The 22743-nt window shown below is 45.7% G+C and overlaps 1 protein-coding gene across 12 annotated transcripts in view; it reads right to left on the bottom strand.

The window, feature by feature from the left end:
• raraa (retinoic acid receptor, alpha a) overlaps nucleotides 1–22743 on the bottom strand; it is a 377347-nt gene that overhangs the window by 4171 nt on the left and 350433 nt on the right. For all 12 annotated transcript variants that reach the window (XM_042343419.1, XM_042343417.1, XM_042343418.1 and 9 more), the window contains 5 exons: nucleotides 21305–21446; nucleotides 12529–12689; nucleotides 8227–8403; nucleotides 7135–7339; nucleotides 3003–3161 (listed from right to left, as the gene is read on the bottom strand). In XM_042343419.1, coding sequence (XP_042199353.1) covers nucleotides 3003–3161; nucleotides 7135–7339; nucleotides 8227–8403; nucleotides 12529–12689; nucleotides 21305–21446 — 844 coding nt within the window. The remainder of the gene's footprint in view (nucleotides 1–3002; nucleotides 3162–7134; nucleotides 7340–8226; nucleotides 8404–12528; nucleotides 12690–21304; nucleotides 21447–22743) is intronic.

Here is a 22743-nt window from a genome sequence, read left to right as displayed (position 1 = left end):
CATGACGGGACTTGGGAGTCACACAGTCTAACATGACACCTCAGTCCAGTCCTGGGTTGTGATGCATTATTGGAGGTGCCGTCCTTCGGCTGAAACTTGAAATCGAGACAGTCTCTGTGCCCTGCTCGGTCGAACGATAAAATCAAAAGCAGAGGGAGTTCTTCTCCCCCGGTGTCCTGGCCAACAATCCCCAAAATAAAAATTGATCATTTCTCTATAGCTGTTTGTGGGACATTGAGGTGCACAAACTGGCTGCCACGTTTCCCTACAAATCACAGTCACTACACTCTACATTATTTCCTATGAAGCGCTTTGGGACGTCCTCTCGATGTGAAAGGCACTACACCAAATGTAAGGATTATTATAAAATTCTTAGATACATTAAATTCTTAGCTGCTGTTTCTGTAGTTCTTGAAATATATAGTCTCCCAAATTAGGATTAAATTAAAAAAATTCCTAACTGTTGTACAATCTGAAACTTTTGAGACGATGATCGTAGGCCTAAAACAAGGTGAAATTTGGGTCTCAGCAGAGGTGAAAACTTAGAAAAACAAGGAACACTTGCACAGACAACGCATCACTGTGCTGGAGAGTATCCAAACCAAGCTGAGAGGTTCTGGATATGTAAGCCACCTACATGCAGATTTCTGTGTCTGGAATGGAATGCACTCTCTCTGCCTGAAGGCATGCGCCCCATTTACCCAATGCTGGAGAGTATGAGGTGCAGGTTAGTGCGAGCCGAGACTTGGGGGACCACAGAGAGTTAGCATTAAACAGCGTAGTCTGCTATCAAGAATACTGTCTGGAGAGTTTCTTCCCCGGGTGTCTCGGAGTGTGTGGGAATCTGGCTGTGGTGTGTGTGTGTGGGAGTCTGGCTGTGCTGTGCGCGCGCGCGCGTGTGTGTGTGTGTGTGGGGGGGGGGGGAGTCTGGCTGTTGGTGTGTATGTGTGTGGGAGTCTGACTGTTGGTGTATATGTGTGGGAGTCTGACTGTGCTGTGTGTGTGTGTGTGGGAGTCTGACTGTTGGTGTGTATGTGTGTGGGAGTCTGACTGTTGGTTTGTGTGTGTGTGGGAGTCTGACTGTTGGTTTGTGTGTGTGTGGGAGTCTGACTGTTGGTGTATATGTGTGGGAGTCTGACTGTGCTGTGTGTGTGTGTGTGTTTGGGACTCTGGCTGTTGGTGTGTGTGTGTGTGGGAGTCTGACTGTTGGTGTGTGTGTGTGTGAGTCTGGCTGTGGTGTGTGTGTGTGTGTGAGTCTGGCTGTGGTGTGTGTGTGTGTGTGTGAGTCTGACTGTTGGTGTGTGTGTGTGTGTGTGAGTCTGGCTGTGGTGTGTGTGTGTGTGGGAGTCTGGCTGTTGGTGTGTGTGTGTGTGTGGAAGTCTGGCTGTTGTGTGTGGTGTGTGTGGGGAGTCTGGCTGTGGTGTGTGTGTGTGTGTGTGTGGGAGTCTGGCTGTGGTGTGTGTGGTGTGTGTGTGTGGGAGTCTGGCTGTGGTGTGTGTGTGTGTGGGAGTCTGGCTGTGGTGTGTTGTGTGATGTGTGGTGTGTGTGGGAGTCTGGCTGTTGGTGTGTGCGGGAGTCTGGCTGTTGGTGTGTGTGTGTGTGTGGGGGAGTCTGACTGTTGGTGTGTGTGTGTGTGGGAGTCTGGCTGTTGGTGTGTGTGTGTGTGTGGGAGTCTGGCTGTTGGTGTGTGTGTGTGTGGGAGTCTGGCTGTTGGTGTGTGTGTGTGTGGGAGTCTGGCTGTTGGTGTGTGTGGGAGTCTGGCTGTTGGTGTGTGGTGTGGGAGTCTGGCTGTTGGTGTGTGTGTGTGTGTGTGGGAGTCTGGCTGTTGGGTGTGTGGTGTGGTGTGTGTGTGTGGGAGTCTGGCTGTTGGTGTGTGTGTGTGTGGGAGTCTGGCTGTGGTGTGTGTGTGGGAGTCTGGCTGTTGGGTGTGGTTGTGGTGTGTGTGTGTGTGGAGTCTGGCTGTTGGTGTGTGTGTGTGTTGTGGGAGTCTGGCTGTTGGGTGGTGTGGTGTGTGTGTGGGGAGTCTGGCTGTTGGTGTGGTGTGGGTGTGTGGTGTGGTGTGGGGAGTCTGGCTGTTGGTGTGTGTGTGTGTGGGAGTCTGGCTGTGGTGTGTGTGTGTGTGTGTGGGAGTCTGGCTGTTGGTGTGTGTGTGGTGTGGTGGGAGTCTGGCTGTTGGTGTGTGTGTGTGTGTGGGAGTCTGGCTGTTGGTGTGTGTGTGTGTGTGGGAGTCTGGCTGTTGGTGTGTGTGTGTGTGTGTGTGGTGTGGGAGTCTGGCTGTTGGTGTGTGTGTGTGTGTTTGGTGTGGGAGTCTGGGGGCTGTGGGTGTGTGGGAGTCTGGCTGTTGGTGTGTGTGTGGGAGTCTGGCTGTTGGTGTGTGTGTGTGTGGGAGTCTGGCTGTTGGTGTGTGTGTGTGGAGTCTGGCTGTTGGTGTGTGTGGGAGTCTGGCTGTTGGTGTGTGTGTGTTTGGGAGTCTGGCTGTTGGTGTGTGTGTGTGTGTGGGAGTCTGGCTGTTGGTGTGTGTGTGTGGGGGTGGGTGGTGTGGTGGTGTGTGGGAGTCTGGCTGTTGGTGTGTGTGTGTGTGTGTGGGAGTCTGGCTGTTGGTGTGTGTGTGTGGGAGTCTGGCTGTTGGTGTGTGTGTGTGTGGGAGTCTGGCTGTTGGTGTGTGTGTGTGTGGGAGTCTGGCTGTTGGTGTGTGTGTGTGTGTGTGGGAGTCTGGCTGTTTGTGTGTGTGTGGGAGTCTGGCTGTTGGTGTGTGTGTGTGTGGGAGTCTGGCTGTTGGTGTGTGTGTGTGTGTGTGTGTGGGAGTCTGGCTGTTGGTGTGTGTGTGTGTGTGGGAGTCTGGCTGTTGGTGTGTGTGTGTGGGAGTCTGGCTGTTGGTGTGTGTGTGTGTGTGGGGGGGGGAGTCTGGCTGTTGGTGTGTGTGTGTGGGGGAGTCTGGCTGTGGTGTGTGTGTGTGTGTATGTGGAAGTCCGGCTGTGCTCTCCTCCCCTGGACACACTGACCTTTGGCACTGATGCTGCGCAGGTCCGTGATCTTCATCAGCATCTTGGGAAACATGTGTGGCTTGTTCGGCCGCCTCTTCCTCACATAGATCTTCAGAGCTTCCAATAACGGCTCCTGCAACTTGTCCACTTTCTCTGCCTGCTCCAGGTCCTGCCGGTCTGTCACATACATCAACATCAGAGCTTCTCTCCACACTCAGATCCCATCTCTCCCTACCTGCCTCCCTCCTGATCAGTCAGGTAACACTGTCATTAGGAATGTGATTTGCAATCCTCAGGTTACAGGAGCAAAGATCAGTCAGTGTAAGGGCACAGGTTGTTGTTTTGTCCGCTCAGTATCTCTGATGGGGAGGGGTAAGAGATGGTTCTGTCTGTGATGGGACTTGTGAGCTGTTATCATGTATGTCACTGGCTTCACCTCTGGGATTTGAGGTGTGAATGTGGTCAGTGCAGGCAGATGGTTAGCGAAAAACGCAAAGGTTGTTTAGTAACTGTACAGACAATGCAGAGCCAAGTCTCGGGATGTACAGTAACTTAATTTCCTGGTCAGATTGGTGAGGATGGGAAAAACCTTGAACACGTCTCTGACAATGTGACACCAAATTAAGTGCCTCCGTGGAAGCAGTGATTTCTGAGTTGCAAGCCAGAAATCCATGACAATGCCCTTGACTAAAGCAGCCATCAGTCAGGCAGGCTTCGTCTGTCTGTGTCTGTCCTTAGCGGATTCAAAATCCCAGAGCACAAGTTTGCAGACACAACGTCAGCAAAGCCAGAGACAGAGAAGACTCAGAGCCAGGACCCAGATCATCCCAATTTTAAACAGTGACAAAAAGTCATTATTCTTTTGCTCAGATAAAGTCCAGAGTAAAGAGCAAAATCCTTTCTTTCTTGTCTAATAATAATAATAATCCTGTTTTATTAGGAATTAGGTAACAATAATAATAAGCCTTGCATTTGATATAACGCCTCATCACGTCTTTGAGATGTCTCAAAGCCTTCACAAAATATACTGTAAAAAGTTAATTGACTGTAAATTTTGTGGGCCAAATGCGGCAGCCAATTACGCACAGGAGTTACCCCCAAACAGTTGTGGATTGAAGTGACCAGTTTATTATTTTTTTTGAAGGAATTATTCCCCCCAGAAAAGTGACCTGCCAATCGACTAACAAGCGGGTTCCTATTTACTGCTGGTAAACAGAGGAGTGTAAGAAAACGTGCCCAACGTTTCGCCCCCAGGAATCAAACCCCGGTCTCACTTACGAGGTGACTGTTCTAAGCACTGAGCTATAGGACCCCACAATACAGGTCTGATTCTGGTAACACAGTGCATATGTAAAATAGAGCAAAGGGTTAAAAAAAATCTCCCTTGGGCTACAAATGCAGCTTTCCTCTTTACTGGTTTAAATCAGACAAATGACAAATGTCTCTGCACCAACTCTGTGTAACTTCAGGACTTCACTCGCTTCATTCACATGGAACATGTTTCTCTTCAAGCCCAGAGAAATCCTGCAGATGGCCGCTGGGGGGCACGAGAAGCTGCAATACTGTACTTGCTATTTTAAACATGGAAAAGTGACAGGATTTACTGAGAAAACAAGTCACTGTCTCTAACAATCAGTCAACTCGTACAAAATGGACTTTAAAATTCCCGACCGGCAGCCACTTCCAATAATCTCTGGTCACTTCTCTGACCATGGACTTTCCCAACATGGTTAGTGACCAGTGAAAAAGACCCGATTTCTCTACAACTAAACATGTTGTCTGCCCGTTTACTGCCTCTTCCACGCAGCTTTGTGGAAAGGCGTTGGCTCCGGCCTCCTGTTTGTCCCTCTTCCCCTCAGCTCCACCATCGGTGGCCGTGCCATCAGTCACTACACACCAAAACACTGGAACTCTCTCCCTCAATCCCTCCACTTTGTCCCCTCCCTCCCCACTTTTAAATCCCACCTAAAGACCTTCCTTTTTGATTGTATTTATGGTCACCTCCCCCCTCCCTCTCCCCCTGGCTCGGTTTTAGACTCCACCATTGTCAAGTGCTCTGTGATGCTACCCCAAATGAGGGGCGCGGTGTAAATGCAAGTTGTTGTTGTTGCAGTGGATGCCTCACTGGACAGTGGCTGAGGACCACCTCATCACTCAGTTCTCCCTTTTCAGCCTAAAAAGTGTTTGGAACAATTTCCTGGATTTACAGTTAAATCTGAATACAATGAGGATTTTCCCTAAGGCCCTCTGTGTATTTCAGGTCTTGCCTGACCTGCTGCCTGTGTAGCTTTAGCTCACTCACTGGCTGCCATCAGGGGCTACTCCCCCTCCACCCCTGGCTCGAGCTGGGAGGTAAGGCTGGAATTTACTAAACAGTCATCAAGGGATAGCCTGAGCCTAACTAGTGAGATAATAGAGGGGAGGGGGGTAAGAGCCAGAGCCAAAGTTATATCACCCCCGTCTGATCTTCCCCTCATTTGCTCAACTGCACTTTCCTGCATCAGCCATTAGGTGGCAATAGCAAGCATGTCACTGTCACTGGTTCCTCCCCTTCGTATCCCAGGCAAAACAACACATGACGTGCGTATAGCGGCTTTTATGTCGGGAGAATGTCCCAAGGTGCTGGACAGCACAGAGCAGGTCTGCACCCTGTGACCACACTTTATCTCAGTATCACATCGCACAACACATTTCTCCACTGAGCCATCAGAGCAGCTTGTGAGAGTGAGGTTTTATAAACCGAACAGGAGGCAGATTACAATTGCTTAGGTTACAAGTGAGTCATGTAAAAACAAGTGATTGTAAATTAAAACTTCTTATCTGTGCTGTTACATCCTTCCTTCCTTCTGCAACACAGATCAACAACTACTGCCCCTCCCTGTAGGTCCCAAACCTTCACAGATATAACAGTAGTAGTAATAATAATAATCCTTGTATTTGATACAGTGCCTTATCACATCTTCAAGACGTCTCAAAGCCCTTTGTCGACGTTGAGAAAAAGCCTGACCCAGGTCGAGATTTTAAGAGTCTTACAAAGGTAAGGAAAAGGCAAGCAGCAGCAATCAGGGAGGGAGGGATGGAGGGTGAGGAGGGAGTGGGGGGGGAGAGAGAGATTTTGGCAGAGAATTCCAGAGCGACAGGGACATGGTGACTGATTCTAGACAAAAGGACAGTCACAATATTTGCTCCCAAAATTGGTTTGAAATATGGGTTGGGCTCCTCAGAACAGACTTTGCTCGACCCTCTCTCTCTCTCTGTCGACGGCTGTAACCTTTTCAGACGATCCCAGCGTTAGTTGGGACTACAGATATGTAAGATGTAAGGGTGGGAAATGTGGCCTGAAAGTATTCCTCAGATTAATCCACGTCATAGCAAACGTTATTTAATATTTACTTAGATCCACTGTCCATGTCTCCATTAATCACTTCACCGATCAAGTGATTCTGCAGCCTGCAGGCTGGGGAGTTGAGTCAAACTCATATTCCCGGAATTTGGTTTTGGTTGGTAAGAGGAAAAGCTTGTTCCTTTATCAATTTTCCATGAATGGATTCGAGGTAGGACAATGCTATCACACAGTTTCTAAAGGTTACTGCTAAGCAATATTGTATTGCATTTTAAATATTATATTTGAAATATTTATTCTCCTCCCCAGTAGGTGTCTGTTCCCTTTGTCACATCACTGGGAGAACAGTCAACCGATCTTGGCGTGTCAATATTCCGTGTCTCTAGTCTGAGAGGAGGCTTCATTGTACAGGGATCTGCAGTGATGCTCTTGAAGGATGAGATCAGATGGGCCAAAGGGCCTCCTTCATCCCAATCAACCTTGTGACTTGTGACTTTTATGGGTTCATACTGATTGTTATTTCCCTCACTGCAGTCTATCTAAATCCAAGGTTAATTCATTGTAGGATCAAACCTAACATTGAGCTGATGAATTAACACAAATGATGAGACAGGAAAGTTTTATAATCCAGACAGCAGCAACAACAACTTGCATATCACCCTTCACCCCAGACAGCAGCTCAGAGGTAAATCCAGCGCAGACCTGCTGGGCTGAATGGCCTGTTTCTGAGCTACACCATTCTATCAATTTGTCAAATGGCTGGCACCGTGTTTACTAAAACAAGACCTAGAAACTTCTCTCTCTCACCTCCACAGATGAGACAGATGGCGCTGAGGAGTCCTGTCTCTGCATCGTCCATCTCCAGAGGCAGTAGCTGATTGGCAAAGGCGAACACCAGGTCTGTGAGAGGGCCAAAGCCAGCATTATGCATCTGTGTTCTGTTGAGGGTAAGGCCATCAGAGAAGGTCATGGTGTCCTGGTCGGGGGTATACCTGGTACAGATTCGCAGGATCTGAGTGAAGAATGAGAGACAGTCAATGCATTGTCCTGGCCAATGTTTCTCTCTCAAAAACCACCCACTTTTTGCTTTGCTTTAGCCTAGTTTATAGGATGTACAATCACCCGGGCCATTCAGTGAGAGACAACCCGAGTCTGTCTGTGCTTCAGGTGGATGTTAACCTCCTATGACATTATACAAACTGAGAAGTGATTTTCCTGGTCAACAATCCTCCAGAGAAATCGGTCAAGCTTTTCAGGACCGTGTGCAGGCCAGGACTGTGCGCAAAATGGTTTTACTAAAACAATCACTACGCTGGACAATAATTAATGGGAAGCAGTTTAAATTGTTTTGACACTATAGGATCCCACAAAAACACAACTTCTTCCTCTGTATCTGAAATATTCGCATCAACTCCCTCTCTTTATGCATCAGTTTGTATCTCCTGGTTCTAAACACAACAAACTTATACAGGGGACCTGCTATTCGGTGAGGAAAACTGGGGAAAGGACTGTTGTTTGGCTGCAGGATGTCCCTAGTTCCAAGAGAATCTTAGTTCTAGTTCAATAGTTTAAACAGGAAGCAATGTTCTGCATTTGGACCTACAGCCCAGTTTCAGAGACAGTCAGATTATCCAACTGCGCATCAAACTGTCATCATAACTGTCGAACACAACAACCTGAACTTATAGCAAGAGGGAGGGACAGAGGGAGGTGGAGGGATTTGGACAGGAGTCCCAGAGAATGGAGGTATATTGGCCACTGTCATGAGGAAGTATTCTCGATAGTTGATATATCAATGCGAGGAATATTATTATTGTTGTTATTATTGTTGTTATTATTATTATTGCTATTATTATTATTATTATCTAACAGTTATAAGAAGGATGAAGCTTCACTCACCAAGATGTCCAGACAGGCAGCTTTGAGGAGGGTGATTTGGTCAGCGATGGTCAGAGTGGTGAATCCAGGCAGGTGTTTGGCAAACTCGACTGTCTTAATAATACACTTTGTCGAGAGTTCACTGAACTTGTCCCAGAGATCGATATCTAATGTTACCCTCTGCTCAGCACTGTTATTCTGCAAGGGAAGGAGCACATCATTAATATAGGAACTGGCAATTTCACACTGCAATTTCCCAAATAGCCACATCATTTACTTTTCACAACAGAATCTGTAAGTGAGTATTAGTCATATTGACTGTAGTCAGCAATGAAAACTGTGCTGATTGGGGATAATAATCCCTCCAAAAACCAAAAACAATAATAAATTGGCCATTTTCAATCTACGACTGTTTGTGGGACATTGCTGTGCGCAATTGGCTGCCGCGTTCGCCCACAAATATACAGTCAATTCACTTTACAGTGTGTTCTGTGAAGCGCTTTGGGACGTCCTCCCGACGTGAAAAGCGCTATATCAAATGCAAGGATTATTATTATTAGACACACTGCTGTCCTCAATTCTCAAACACAAAGCTGGATCCTGAAGTCATTTTATATATTAACTTCATGTGGATCCACTGCTTTGGCTTCTGTTAGTACTGACTGTCACTCTGATTTCCTGAACAGCAAAGCCCAGGCAAGGTGCTGCTGACTGCATTGTGCGTTCTGTTCCCCTCACTCCACTGTGCAGTCCTGTAGCTCAGTGGTCAGGGCAGTCGCCTCACAAGTGAGACACCTGGATTTGATTCCCGGGCAGGGCAAAACGTTGGGCAAGTTTCCTCACGCCACGCACCTCTGTTTACCAGCAGCCAGTAGGAACCCGGTTGTTAGTCGATTGACATACATTTTTTAGTGAGTAATAATTCCTTCAAAAAAAAATAATAATAAATTGGTCACTCAATCCACAACTGTTTGTGGGACACTGCTGTGTGCAAAATTGGCTGCCATGTTTCACCTACAAATATATAGTTAATTCATTTTACAGTAAATAAACATTGTGTGAAGCACTTTGAGACGTCTAGCAGACGTGATAAGGCGCTGTATCAAATGCAAAGAATATTAGAATTATTATTATAATGAGTGCTGTCTCCAGCAGCCAGTGAAGGCCGACTGACTGGCCTTTAAGTTGTTGTCTCCGTATTCTTCAGAGTGTCAATGGCAAACGTGTATCATATGTGGTTCTGGTTCAGACAGAAAGTAAAGGTTTTGCTGTTTACAGTTTCTGAAGTGTTTGTGAACTAGCAGGAGATAATTCAGCACCTCATGACACAAGGCTTGTCTGACAGATTAGCAAAGTTTGAGTTTCGGGCTCGCTCAGCGCATTACTACTGCTTGTCCCCCCTCTCCTCTTTCCCCCACCTGCTCTCCTGAAGGGGATTTTCCCCCCGATCACGGCGATGGAATACCACTGTCAATCATAGTCAAACCTAATTCTTTTTTCCCACTGAACCAACACTTTGCTGCCATATTATCACTACACAAGGTTCATGTAAGATTCCCTTAGGTAAATATTGCACAATGAAGGGTCTGAAAGAGACATGTAATTGCTCAGATGCCAATAAACTTCATACCATTGCCCTTTCGACTGATAGCACCAAGATATTTTATAGCAAACATCTTAGGCTCAATTCTTTGCTACTGCACTGGCCAGAAAGATCAAACAGCAGAAGCACAGAGGTCGCAGAACTGCCCCCCCACAACCACTGGCCATGTGGGGCTGAGAACCAACATCTGACTGGAGCTTGACAGTACAGCTAGCAGGAGAGCAGCGTAGTCACAACTGTTGGGTCACAACAGGGATTTAGTGAGTGCCCAGATCTTCTGTAAACATATATGTTTTTGTTTCAAACAAACCTACAAAACTATCTGTGAAGGCAGATTGGTGACACCTAGTAATAATATGGTCACTCAATCGACGACTGTTTGTGGAGACACTCTGAGATGTCTCGAAGATGTGATGAGGCACTATATCTGTGGAGTCCTGTAGCTCAGTGGTTAGAGCACTCGCTTTGCAAGTGAGAGACCTGAGTTCAATTCCAGGCAGAGGGCGAAACCTTGGGCAAGTTTCCTTAGTCCACACAGAGCCTAATAATAATCCCTCCAAAAAACCAAAAACAATAATAAATTGGTCATTTTCAATCTACGACCGTTTGTGGGACATTGCTGTGCGCAATTGGCTGCCGCGTTCGCCCACAAATATACAGTCAATTCACTTTACAGTGTGTTCTGTGAAGCGCTTTGGGACGTCCTCCCGACGTGAAAAGCGCTATATCAAATGCAAGGATTATTATTATTATATTATTATTATCAGATGCAAGAATTATTATTATTATTATCTACCATATTATCTGAGTAATTACATGTCTCTTTCAGACCCTTCATTTTGCAATATTTACCTAAGGGAATCTTGCATGAACCTTGTGTAGTGCTCAAGTGGGGACTGAAGATGGCTGAAGAGTAGTTGCTCTCTTCCCACTAGGATATCATTTACAAAATATTTTGTCCTGAGTTCAGTGAAATCAGATCTTTACACCCAGGGCTCGGCTGCCTGTTACTGCTTTTACCCCCTGAAGGATTAACTGGGCCCCATATCTTTAGCTCAAGCACTGAACAGTGCTATTGTCTCACATACCACATTGTGGGAAAGTGCTCAGTCGCCTCTCGTTCAATTGAGACGTGCCACTTGCCACACTCTGAACAGCTGCATTGAGGCTTGTGGGAGGAAGCAGCCAGGGAGGGACTGTGGCAGCCCCACACCAGTGGCTTACAGTTACCAACGGTTGAACTGACAAGGAGAATTGGCGTTTTCATCTTTTGTAACCATTTTCGGCACGCAAAGAGTTCCAACCCAATGCCCTCCGCCTTGTCCAGCTCATCTACTTTCCTTTCTCCCCATTCCCCAGAAAAAATCTTTGCTGTCACTTCTTAACTTGTAGATGTGATCAAGGACAGCGCAGCCTAAATAGATGCCACATCGTTTAAGGATCAGCTTTAATGGAATGCTCGTTTCTGCTTGGTTTGGCAGTAACTGCGAGCAAGCAAAATATAAAGTGCTTAATGTAGTTGAGTTTCTTCCATGCGTAAGACACTGACCTTCAAATATGCCATCTTTGGAAGCCCGTCTAGGACAGAGGGAATGGAGGGAGGAATGTAAAGCTAAAAATGTAATACATGATAACTTGACACAAAGGATTAGGGAATAAAATAAATGACAGCAGCTGCTGACAAAGTGTGTGGTTTACATTGGTATTGAATTAGACAGGCTGAATTGAAGAAACCTGTCACAAAGCAGAGCCCCATTGCCTACAGGGGTAAACATCCCATTTCTATTTTCAGTTTTACTACGGTATGTAAAGGATGAAAATTGCAACGTGCTAATTATTACGTTGTACATAAATGCCAATGAGTCTGACAATAACTAAAGACTGCTACACACATACACACACACACCCACACCATCACACGCACTCTGTGATAAACCACTCATGATGGCCATTGCCTTCCAGTCCACATTGGCCAGGATAGTGCAAAGTGTCTATATATGGTATATACGGCAGGTAGCAGTAATAGGATGGCAGTAGCATAGTCAGGTTCTTTATTCCCCTAAACTTATGCAAATGACTGCTGTAATTTTGTCTCTGAAGTGACTCTTGTTGTACCTGGGACATTTGTGCTCAATTGTTCTCACTGCTCAGATACACAATACGGGTATGAGCTGCCCACTGGAGAGGGAAGCTTCCACCTTGGCCAGTACACAGAACAGCAGCTAACCACACCACACGCAAGCTCATGATTTAACTTGATTGTTTGTTATTAAATTTGGATTTCCTAGGTTTATAGGTGATAACACGAGGGTAAGGGATGGCTGACACTGTTTGTCCTTACAGTAACAAACTGCCCAGCATGCCCAGTGATGGCTTAAAGCTGTCACTCAGTAGTGGAGCTAACTGTGTACCATTCACAGTCGGGTGCTTGTGTCTCACAGTGTGTTAATATTGTACTTACAGGAATGTATTTAACATAGCATTGTTAATAGATTTAAACAGTATTGATAGTGTGGCACAACAGTCTTACAGAGGTACTGGTACTACAGGAAACAATAACACTGAGTGCTCTGACATTGAACTACAGAAGTGTACAACATTGGGACAGTAATACATGACACTAGCTCCAGAATACTGTGTAACATGGGTATAGTACCACAAGATGGTGCTACACCATTGGACATTCGTGCTCCAGTGGTATATTGGAGGTAAACACTTACAGTTGTGTATTTGCCGAGCTGACACAATGCTGGGAAGGTTTCCTGATGGGCCTTGCGGACTTTCTCTATGAGGTCCTCGATCTCGGGTGTGATTGTGTAGCTCTCTGAACACTCCTGCTTGGGAACCTCCTTCTTCTTCTTATTCCTGTCATTCCGCACAGCTGGAAAGAGAGAGAGAATGATGCAGTGTTGGTTATGAGCCGTTGTTTTTTTGTTCTTAAATGTTTCTTCAGTGGAGACAACTCTGAACTAGTTTCTCTCTTGGGTCTTGTAGTGATCAGCGACAACAAAATTACATTGGTAAAGTGCCTTTTACGTCGGGAAGACGTCCCAAGGCACTATACAATCAGTGTTTCGGATCCGAGCTGGGGGTCGGAATTGGGGAGGGTGGAGGGCAATGGGGGAAAGCAGGATGATCGAAGGCACGGTTGAAAAGGAGGGTCTTGAGATGGGTCTTGAAGGAAGCAAGGGAGGGGGCGATGCAGAGGGACTGCGGGATGGCATTCCAGAGGGTGGGGCAGAGTGGCTGAAGGCCCGCCTGCCAATGGTGGGGTGGGCGAGGCAGGGGACGTGAAGCAGGCCGGAGCCCGCTCAGTGGAGGGAGGGAACAATTTGGTAGGCGATTAGAAGGTTGCAGAGGTGGGGGAATTAAGGCCATGGAGAGCTTTGAAGGTGAGTACCAGGATCTTGAACTGTATCTCCTATGTGATGGGAAGCCAGTGGAGTCGGTCGAGGTCTCCACTGACCTACAAAAAGGCAAAGGGTGGTGGACAGGAAGGATAAAAAGACCAATAGATAATTTTAGACACTTTAATAACATCAAGAGCAACACTAGATCCTAGGTGTGTTAGATCTGAACATCTCTATAGAAAGCCCAAATCATGTTCACGACTGAAATTCTCTTACACATAAGAGAGCACAAGATCCAGGCGTCTCCTATCAGCTCAATTAGTAACGCCAGTATCCAGTGTAAAATTGAACAGCACAGACTCACTGACTGACTTGCCTGATGTTTGATTCACAGACCTCAATGACTGACTTGTCTGATGTCAGCTGTAGCAGCAGAAACGTTATAATAAATCTCAGGGCTCTGGGGGGGGGGTGGGGGGTGGCGGGGCTGGGGGGAGAGAGAGACAATTAATCAGACATGGTGATCCTGCTCCTCACTTGTATCCTGTGCATTGTGTGATATCAGGTAAGGACAGTGTTGTGCCCAGTGGTGACTGCCTTGTATGGCCTGCTATAGACTCAATGTTTAGGCTCAGACCCATCTGCAAAACTGTCAACTGGGCTTCAGTAAGGTCTGCAGTGGGCAAAGGCAGAGAAATGGAGGAAGTGGGATGGGAATGTCTATTCCTCGACCAATTCTCTTCCTTGCCCTTCTTCTCTCTAGAAGGCATTTGGGTCCTTTTTTGTTCTCCACGTCTCTATGGGCCTTGCCCAAGTGACCATTATTCCTTGTGTGAGCCTTGATATTGAGTGTCGGCCGGCCATTCACAGTCTGTGCTAAACAGAGGGGCTGACATGCAAGTTGGTGCTGAAGGTGGAGATGTTGACAATCAGCACATTATAAGCGCACAACGTCAAAGTCACTAGATATAATGTCATGGAATCTCAGCCGACCACTGCTGCCCAGACCTGACGGTTTCTGGATAGAGATCAGGAACAGGAAGTCCAGACTGATCAAAGCCCGAGGCAACTGGACACAAACTACTGCCCCAACCCTCACCTCTAACTCAGCGCAAACCTGCTGCTCCGCTCCACACTGGGCGGCACCTACACCCGTCTGCAAATGTTTCTTTTAGATAAAAAGATGACAAAAGCTTGTTCAGTTCATAAGGCGGGCTCGGCCAGACAATGGGAGGCTGATACGAGGCTGAGAAATGTAATGAAGCAGGAACCTGGTGCACCTCATTATTATTATAACTGAAAAACTAGAGGCAGAGCTGAGAGCAGCGCACAAAGGAGTGAGCTCATTACTAAACTATTAGGCTGCGCATATAATCACTCATGCCTGCTGTGTGAATTCAATAACAGGGAGGGAAAAAGAACAGAAAATTTAGGAAGAGAAAATTGCAGCTGCGCCATCTCCTCAATCATCGCAAAGATCAAATTAAATTGACCGATAACGAGTGAAGCCTGATCTTATATCTTCAAGGGTATAACTGTACAGATAGATCTATCATCTTGGACTAATACGGTAATTCCTCTTAAGCAAATAACCTCTTTGCCATGTCATTTTTTCCACTCCTCAGAGACAGATTCGCTGCACAGTCTGGCCATGTTTAGATTTTAGCCGGTTTGTCTCAGGCTGGATCCTAACCCAGGGAACTAACCCTCCTGAAGGTCCCCTGCCTCCCGTGGGCAGCTTGGGGCGCGCAGCAAATTTGCCCAAAAGGTCACAAAGAAAACAAAATAAACCTGTTCACAATGACTGAACATTTTGCTTACCTGGCAACTGAGATTAAATGAAATCACAGGACCTGGCAACTGAGATTAAATGAAATCACAGGAGCACACGTAAAGACACCCTCCCCTATTTATTTGTACAAGTGTCAAGAGTAGCTAACTGTCTCTCCGAGCCCCTCAATAAACCTGAGTTATTCTTATGTGTATAGCATAATATGTTCCGTTGTTTCTGTATCGGAGAAAATGAAACAAATGTCCCGGTGCAAGAATTGCTGCAATAAAAAAGTCTCCAACAACTTAACCCGGAGAAAGATTGCAACAGGTGATTGCTCTTAGAGTCCCAGGTTCTCTCACAGCCAAGAGACAAGGAGACCTTTTCTCCTCAGTTCTAGGGAAACTTTCTCCACGTGCTAGTTTCTCCTGTTGGCAAGCCTGGGTCTGGGAGATCACAGGGTGGGAAATAAGAACTTGATCCTAGAATTATAATACTTACTTTGATAACGAGGAATAGACATTCCCATCCCACTTCCTCCATTTCTCTGCCCTTGCCTTTCACATTGGGAGGATGGACATCTCAAAGCTCTTCACAAGATATAAACTGTGTATTTTGCAGGTAATTGCAGCAGTCAAATCGCACACAGCAACATCCCATAAACGGTCATGGCGTGACTGACCACTTTTCACATTATCTGTGGTGGAGATTGTTGGCCAGGACCTTCAAATATTTATGTATTTTGTGGGTAAACACAGCCATTATATGTATAGCAAAATCCCTCAAACAGCCATGAAGTGAATGACCAATTTATCTGATCGATAAATCCTTGTAAGAGAGAGTCTTTGTAAATCACACTCAGCAGCTCTACACAGCACGTGTCCTGAAAAACTGGTTTGCAACGCAGATAAATTACATTTCCAAACTTTCCGCCTAAATTACTCTTTCAATGGCAACAGTTATTACGCAAACACCTTTGCAAAGATGAAACCAGCATTTAGATCAAAACCTTCTCTTGGGATAGTGTCTCTGAGCACTTTACTAAGCAAAGACGAAGGGATGAGGGAGGTGACCATAGGCGTGGAAGAGAGTAACAGAGAGGTACTTGGGAGGGGGAGGAAGAGCGAGACATTAGAGGTGTAGAATCTGAAGGATCAGCCAACAACAATAATAATAATAATCCTTGCATTTGATACGGCGCCTCATCACGTCTTCGAGACATCTCAAAGCGCTTCACGGAATAGACTGTAAAGTGAATTGACTGTATATTTTGTGGGTCGAAACACAGCAGTGTCCCACAAACAGTCGTGGATTGAAGTGACCAAATTATTCTTTTGTTTGAAGGAATAATTTACCCCTGGAAAAGTGATCCACCAATCGACTAACAACCAGGTTCCTACCAACTGCTAGGTAAACAGGCGTGTGGAGTAAGGAAACTTGCCCAACATTTAAATAATAAATAATCCTTGCATTTGATATAGCGTTTTTCACGTCGGGAGGACGTCCCAAAGCGCTTCACAGAACACACTGTAAAGTGAATTGACTGTATATTTGTGGGCGAACGCGGCAGCCAATTGTGCACAGCAATGTCCCACAAACAGTCATAGATTGAAAATGACCAATTTATTATTGTTTTGGGTTTTGGAGGGATTATTATTAGGCTCTGTGTGGAGTAAGGAAACTTGCCCGAGGTTTCGCCCTCTACCTGGAATTGAACTCAGGTCTCTCGCTTGCAAAGCGAGTGCTCTAACCACTGAGCTCCAGGACTCTAAAGGTGGCACAGAAAAGGTGGAGGACGTGCAGCAAGCCTGAGATAGCCGAGTAGAGGATTGGAGACCTGAGATGACAGGCAGGTGCTAGGGCACTATATAAGAGACAGTATATAGTGGGCAGAGACTGAGTCCATTTTGGCACATGTCCACCCATGTCCCAGAAGGATTGAATTGTATAGAACATGAAACAGCACATGGACCAAAACAGTTTTGGGAACTCAAGTTCAGGGGCTGAGGTGCTTCGAAAATGTAATGCAGCTCTGCTCTTGCGATTTATGATGGAACATGAACCTGCAGGACTGGGCTAAACCCTAGCACTCGTTCAGGCATCTGCTGGTCTATATGTGTCCAACAAGTGTTAATGTGCTAGTGGTTAAGTGCACTGTTGCCAGGGATTCATCGATTCTGCTTTCAGCCCAAGATCAGTTTGCAAAAAGTAAGCTGACGAACTCTTCTTGAACATTGTCTTGGGACTTTTCACATCTCACATAAGACATGTCCCATCTGAAGGTTGTCCCAGTGCTCCCCGGGGATGCACTCACTGGACTGTCAGCTCAAGTCCGGATGACAGGCTTGAACCCATGACCTTCTGCCGAGAGGTAAGAATGTTACCAACCGAGCCAAGCAAACACATGTCCAGCTTCCCTCGCTTTGTCCTAAGTCTGGAGGAATGGCATCGATCTACTCTCCTGCCCCCAACAGCTTGTCTGCCTGCGATAATGTTGGGCAAGTTTCCTTACTCCACATGCCTCTGTTGACCAGCAGTAAGTAGGAACCTGGTTATTAAATCGATTGGCGGATCGCTTTTCCAGGGATAATAATTCCTTAAATAAAATTGGTCACTTCAACCCACGCTGTTTGTGGGACGCTGCTGTGTGCAATTGGCTGCCGCGTTTCGCCCACAAATATACAGTCAATTCATTTTACAGTTTATTGTGTGAAGCGCTTTGAGACGTCTCGAAGATGTGGTAAGGCGCTATATCAAATGCAAGGATTATTATTATCATCACTGTTATAATAACTGAAGAGAACTGCATCTAGACTGTACAAATAGTATTCTTCTATCCAAACTCTCCTTCTAACACCAACCACCTTGCCTCATAACTAAGCACTGTAAATTGCCCTGAAGCTTTGAGCTGAGTTCTTCTCTTCCCTTGGCACTGTGTGGAGCTGACCACGACAGGTCTCCCTCGCCCACTGACCCACATTAACCACCACACCCAGCAACTGTCCAAATCTTGGGTCTACAACTTTAGTAAATATGCAGTGATTATTTGCTTTGGCACTGACAGAAAACACCTCAGACACTCCCAGATATGCTTCAAATTCAACAGGCAATAAAACAGGGTGAAACAATCTTAGCTGACTGTTGTTGGTAATATGTAATACAGCAACAAGAGGAAGCCATTCAGCCCATCCAGTCTACTCAGTCACTTTACTAGATCATGGATTTTCATGTTTTCTTTTCCATATCTCTTATAACCTCAGTCCCCAAGGATCTATTTAGCTTTTAAACATCCCAAGTGATTACACACCCAGTCCATGCATTCCACATTGTCACAAACCTTTGTATGTGAAGAAATATTTTCTGATCTCACATCTAATCCCTACATCTACATCACCAAGGTTACAGAATGTACACAGAAGAGTGGCTCAACTCCTGATATGCTCTAATAACAAATACTTGTTTGACATGTGATGACTCGTTTTGAAGAGCGACATGATCTGAAGCACGAAGGTGTGTGAGTTTTCTGAGAACCTGCACATTGACACCACCAATCAAATGATGTCAAGTTACAATGCGTAAGTGCTATTAGAAAGTGGTCTGAATGGACCCTAACCACTGTACACAGTATCTATGCAAACAGACGCACACGCGCAGGTTACTTCACTTATAAGACAAAGGCTCCCTTTAGGGACAGAGGCAGTTACAAAATTCATTAGATTAAAGTTTGCTTGATTATTTCTGACAATAAGTCAAGATGTCACATCCAGTTAATCAGCCCCATATGTACCTTGGTGTGTCTGTGACCTAGGTTTAAGATCATCTTCCACTCTGACACGCTAAATATGCAAAAGGCATTTGTCGAAATTATCCCCAACAGAATAGTAAACTGTTGAAAGCACAGCCTCTGTGCTATGCTTCAGTGCCTTACAGATAGAGTAGAGAGATAGAGCAAAAGAATGAGGTGCTCTGTCTATGGAGAGAGTAAAGCGAGACAGAGCAAACAGAGGAAAACTCTGTCAATAGATAGACTAATGTTATTTTCATTCTGTTGCAAAGATGCCAAGCTGCTAAAACATTTTCCGTTCATTCTGAAGCTATTCCAAGTTTTCATTGAAGATTTAATCTGAGGAATGCTCAGCGTGTACCCTGACCTCTGCACTTCTCAGAGAATCTTTCATTCAGGGACCTAAAGAGAAGCAGAGGCCATCAGTACGAGCTTAATCTGTCTCCAAACTGTCTTCTTCTGTAAAACATTACATGTAATTTCGCCCCTCTCTGCAGTTCTGAAGGTGTTTGATTCTCTTTAGGACTCAAAGATTTCAGGGGGACCCTCTTGTTAAAATGGCCCTTGTGTATATGAGTGTCAGCAGCTATATGATATGGATTGAGCCAGAATCTTTCATTACCCAAGTCCACACAGAAGATGGGAGAAAAGGGCACTGGACAGGAATTGGAAGCAGGAACCTTAATAATTTTCTCCTCCCTAGCCTAGATTGCTGAGTTAAATTGTACAATACAAAATTACATTTGTACAGTGCTTTTCATGTCGGGAGGATGTCCCAAGGTGTTGGACAGTCAGGGATTTGGACCCGAGCCTGGGGTCAGGATTGGGGAGGGTGGAGAGCACGGTCGAAGAGGAGGGTCTTGAGATGCTCCTTGAAGGAGGCAAGGGAGGGAGCGAGGCAAAGGGACTATGGGATGGAGTTCCATAAGATGGGGGCAAAGAGGCTGAAGGCCCGACTGCCGATGGTGGATCGGGTCGGGCGGGGGACGTGAAGCAGGACAGAGCCTGCTCAGCGGAGGGAGCGGACAGATTGGTCAGCAGGTCGCAGAGGTGGGGAGGGGCAAGGCCGTGGAGGACCTTGAAGGCAAGGACAAGGATCTTGAACTCTTGTAGTTGCAGCCCAAATGTTGTCCATGTGAAATGATCTTAACCTGTCACAAACCATATACCAAACAGTGATCTTGCTGGTCTGTAAAGCTCACATTTACTCGCTGGGTAAGTCACTGAGCAATCAGCAGGCAGGGTTATGTGTATTAAAGATGATGTCAGGCCACTAAGAAGGAGAGCAGTCACCTTCATTTCTTTCATGTTTCTGTTAAAGTTTTCATTTGACCTTTGAGAAAGTCTGAATCTGATTTTGGATTTCTTTCAGCAACGTGTTGCAATTTGTCACAAATCAGCACAGGTAAATAGGCAGTTATAAATAGCAGGTAGGAGGCCAGCTGCCATTCCTAGTGATTGTCCTAATGCAAACTTCTTAGCCGTTCCTTATTAAGAGGAATTCACAGCTTCGTAAACAAACCACAACACATTTTATGTGCAAATCAAGGGCAACACAATGCTAGTCCAGAATTGGGAACAAACTACAGTCAAAGCAAAGTAATCAGGCTACTCTCCCCTCAGCTGTAGGGATTATTGGGGATCTGAACTGATCAGGAAAAGACTTCCAATTCTTCAGTAAGATTCAGGGAACATTTCTTCTTTCCCACCAGCAGCAGCACTTGAGCTCATAACCTAGGCTAACATGTCACTGCACTGAGAGAGCACTGGATGGTTTGGAACATTAAAATATTAAATGTGAGATCCTCTGCCTATTTTGGTGTTTGGTGGACACTAAAGTTCCCCAGGTGTTAGTGTGAAGAGAAGCAGAGTGTCTCTCTGAGGCCAGCTGTTCTGCCCTTAATGTAAGGCTGGCTAGAGACTCTCCACAGTCCACTGAGACCTTGTGTTGTGTGGCTGCGTTTCACACTGAGCCGTGGCTTTACAAACTCTGCCACCAGGGAACTTGTGTTTTATATTCTTCTTCCTATCCTCACCCACTGCTACACTCTGGATAGAAAGTACTAGTACTTCTTCACAGCTGCCATTCATATTGCCGTGGAGTGGTTGTGTCCAAGTGAAGGCCAACACCCTGAGCTTGTGGGCTTTGTTATTAACTGGTCACTCACAGCAGTGCTTTTCAGTGTCTTTTTAATGAAAATTGATACCTTTAGCAATCAGCGCAAAGCAACCCCAAAGTTCCTACTGGGTACCAATCTGACATAAACAAAATATATTCACTCAGGGTTAGTTAGCTCCCTGATCTCCTTGGGGCCTTGATCTCCACTGCGCAGGCTTTATAAACCTCTCCTTTTACACAATATTCACTTTTAGGAGGAAAGCGATTCTCAGCAGTACAGTACAGTGCCATACAGTACATAGCAGCACAGTGCAGTACACAGTACAGTTCAGTACAGTGCAGTGTAGTACAGTGCAGTTCAGTACAGCGCAGTACGGTGGCTAATACCGGGAACTAGACGAGTGGAAACAGATTGGACGCCATGTAACACACTTCACATTAAGCAGCCACATAGCTCAGTGTGTGGACTCACATTCCTTAGACATCCCCACTTCCAGGCACCTCTGTAGCCGGCAGTACTGGCATCGATTGCGTGTGACTTTGTTGATGATGCAGTTCTTGTCTCTATGGCAGGTGTACACCATGTTCTTCTGAATACTTCTCCTGAAGAAACCCTACAGAACGAAAGAGAAAAAACAAGGTGCTGATTGCTTGTTGTTGTTGTTGGGAGAAAAACACACATCAACTTGTTGAGTAATGTTATAAAACATGCAAAGGTTCCAGAGCATCTCCGAGGCCCCAAACTGCTCACGATCTTAGCCTCAAGACCATTGTCTTAAAAATTAATAATGATCAGAATTTTATGAAATTCAATCATAATTTGGAAGCTGGATTTCTAGTTTCTTAGGAACCAATTTCCAATTCAAGACTAAATTTCAGATGATTCCAAAATTTGGCCCAATCAAAATATGAAAGCACGGGCACAAAACCTAAGCCCACCAAATATTCCAGCCTCTGATGTTGTATTGTGCTGGTGAGTGGCAGTAACTTTACCCACACAATCACCCACAAGGCGTGCTCCCAAAGCAAAGCTCAAAGAGGGAGCAAAGGTCTCGGAGGGAAAGCCTTGATGAGAAGCTCTCATGTTTACTGCCACTTTACAGACATTAAATATTTACAGATTTGGAAGATTACACAATAATCCTTAAAATCCATTCACTTCTGTGCACAGAAAATTAGTTCCAAATATTCCAATCCTCCTCAGTAAACTCGGCACATCCATTCCAGGCCTCAGCTGCAGGTCACGAGAACGAACGACTCCAGAGCAGCCAAATTCAAAGTGGTTCAACCCGATTGTTCCCAAATATTGTACAAGGCGCGGATGTCACCAGCAGCCCAATGGCATTCAAACCACACCCTCTGTCATCACAAACTATTGTTGATCTGAAATGAATTTCTGACTTACAAGCCAACAAAACGCGTATGAACTGCCCGTGCCTATCACTCGTATCTGATCTTGGGTCACAGGGAGCCAGGCTGTTTGTCCGCGAGGGGTAAGAGCCATGTCCAGTCCTGTCCAAAGTCAACATCTATATACATGTTTTTTTAGATTCTTTTTCAGCACCACGAAGGGATAAACCGCCTGAGCCATCAGGGAAACTAAAAGATGCTCCTTAGATGTAACTTTCCTACAATGGAACAGGACGAAACCTTGGGAAAGTTTCCTTACTCCAACGCCTGATTATAATCCTTCAAGAAACAAAAAAGAAAAAAATTGGTCACTCAATCCACGACTGTTTGTGGGACTCTGCTGTGGGCAATTGGCTGCCGCATTTCGCCCACAAATATACAGTCAATTCACTTTACAGTATATTCTTTGAAGCGCTTTGAGACGTCTCGAAAATGTGATAGGTACTATATCAAATGCAAGGATTATTATCATTATTATGAGTCCTTAATTAAAGATGTCGT

Source organism: Callorhinchus milii, unplaced genomic scaffold (genome assembly GCF_018977255.1).
Source record: "Callorhinchus milii isolate IMCB2004 unplaced genomic scaffold, IMCB_Cmil_1.0 Scaffold23, whole genome shotgun sequence".
Taxonomy (NCBI): Eukaryota; Metazoa; Chordata; class Chondrichthyes; order Chimaeriformes; family Callorhinchidae; genus Callorhinchus; species Callorhinchus milii.
Note: the sequence above shows the minus strand (reverse complement) of the source record. Positions and strands in the feature narration are given on the sequence as shown.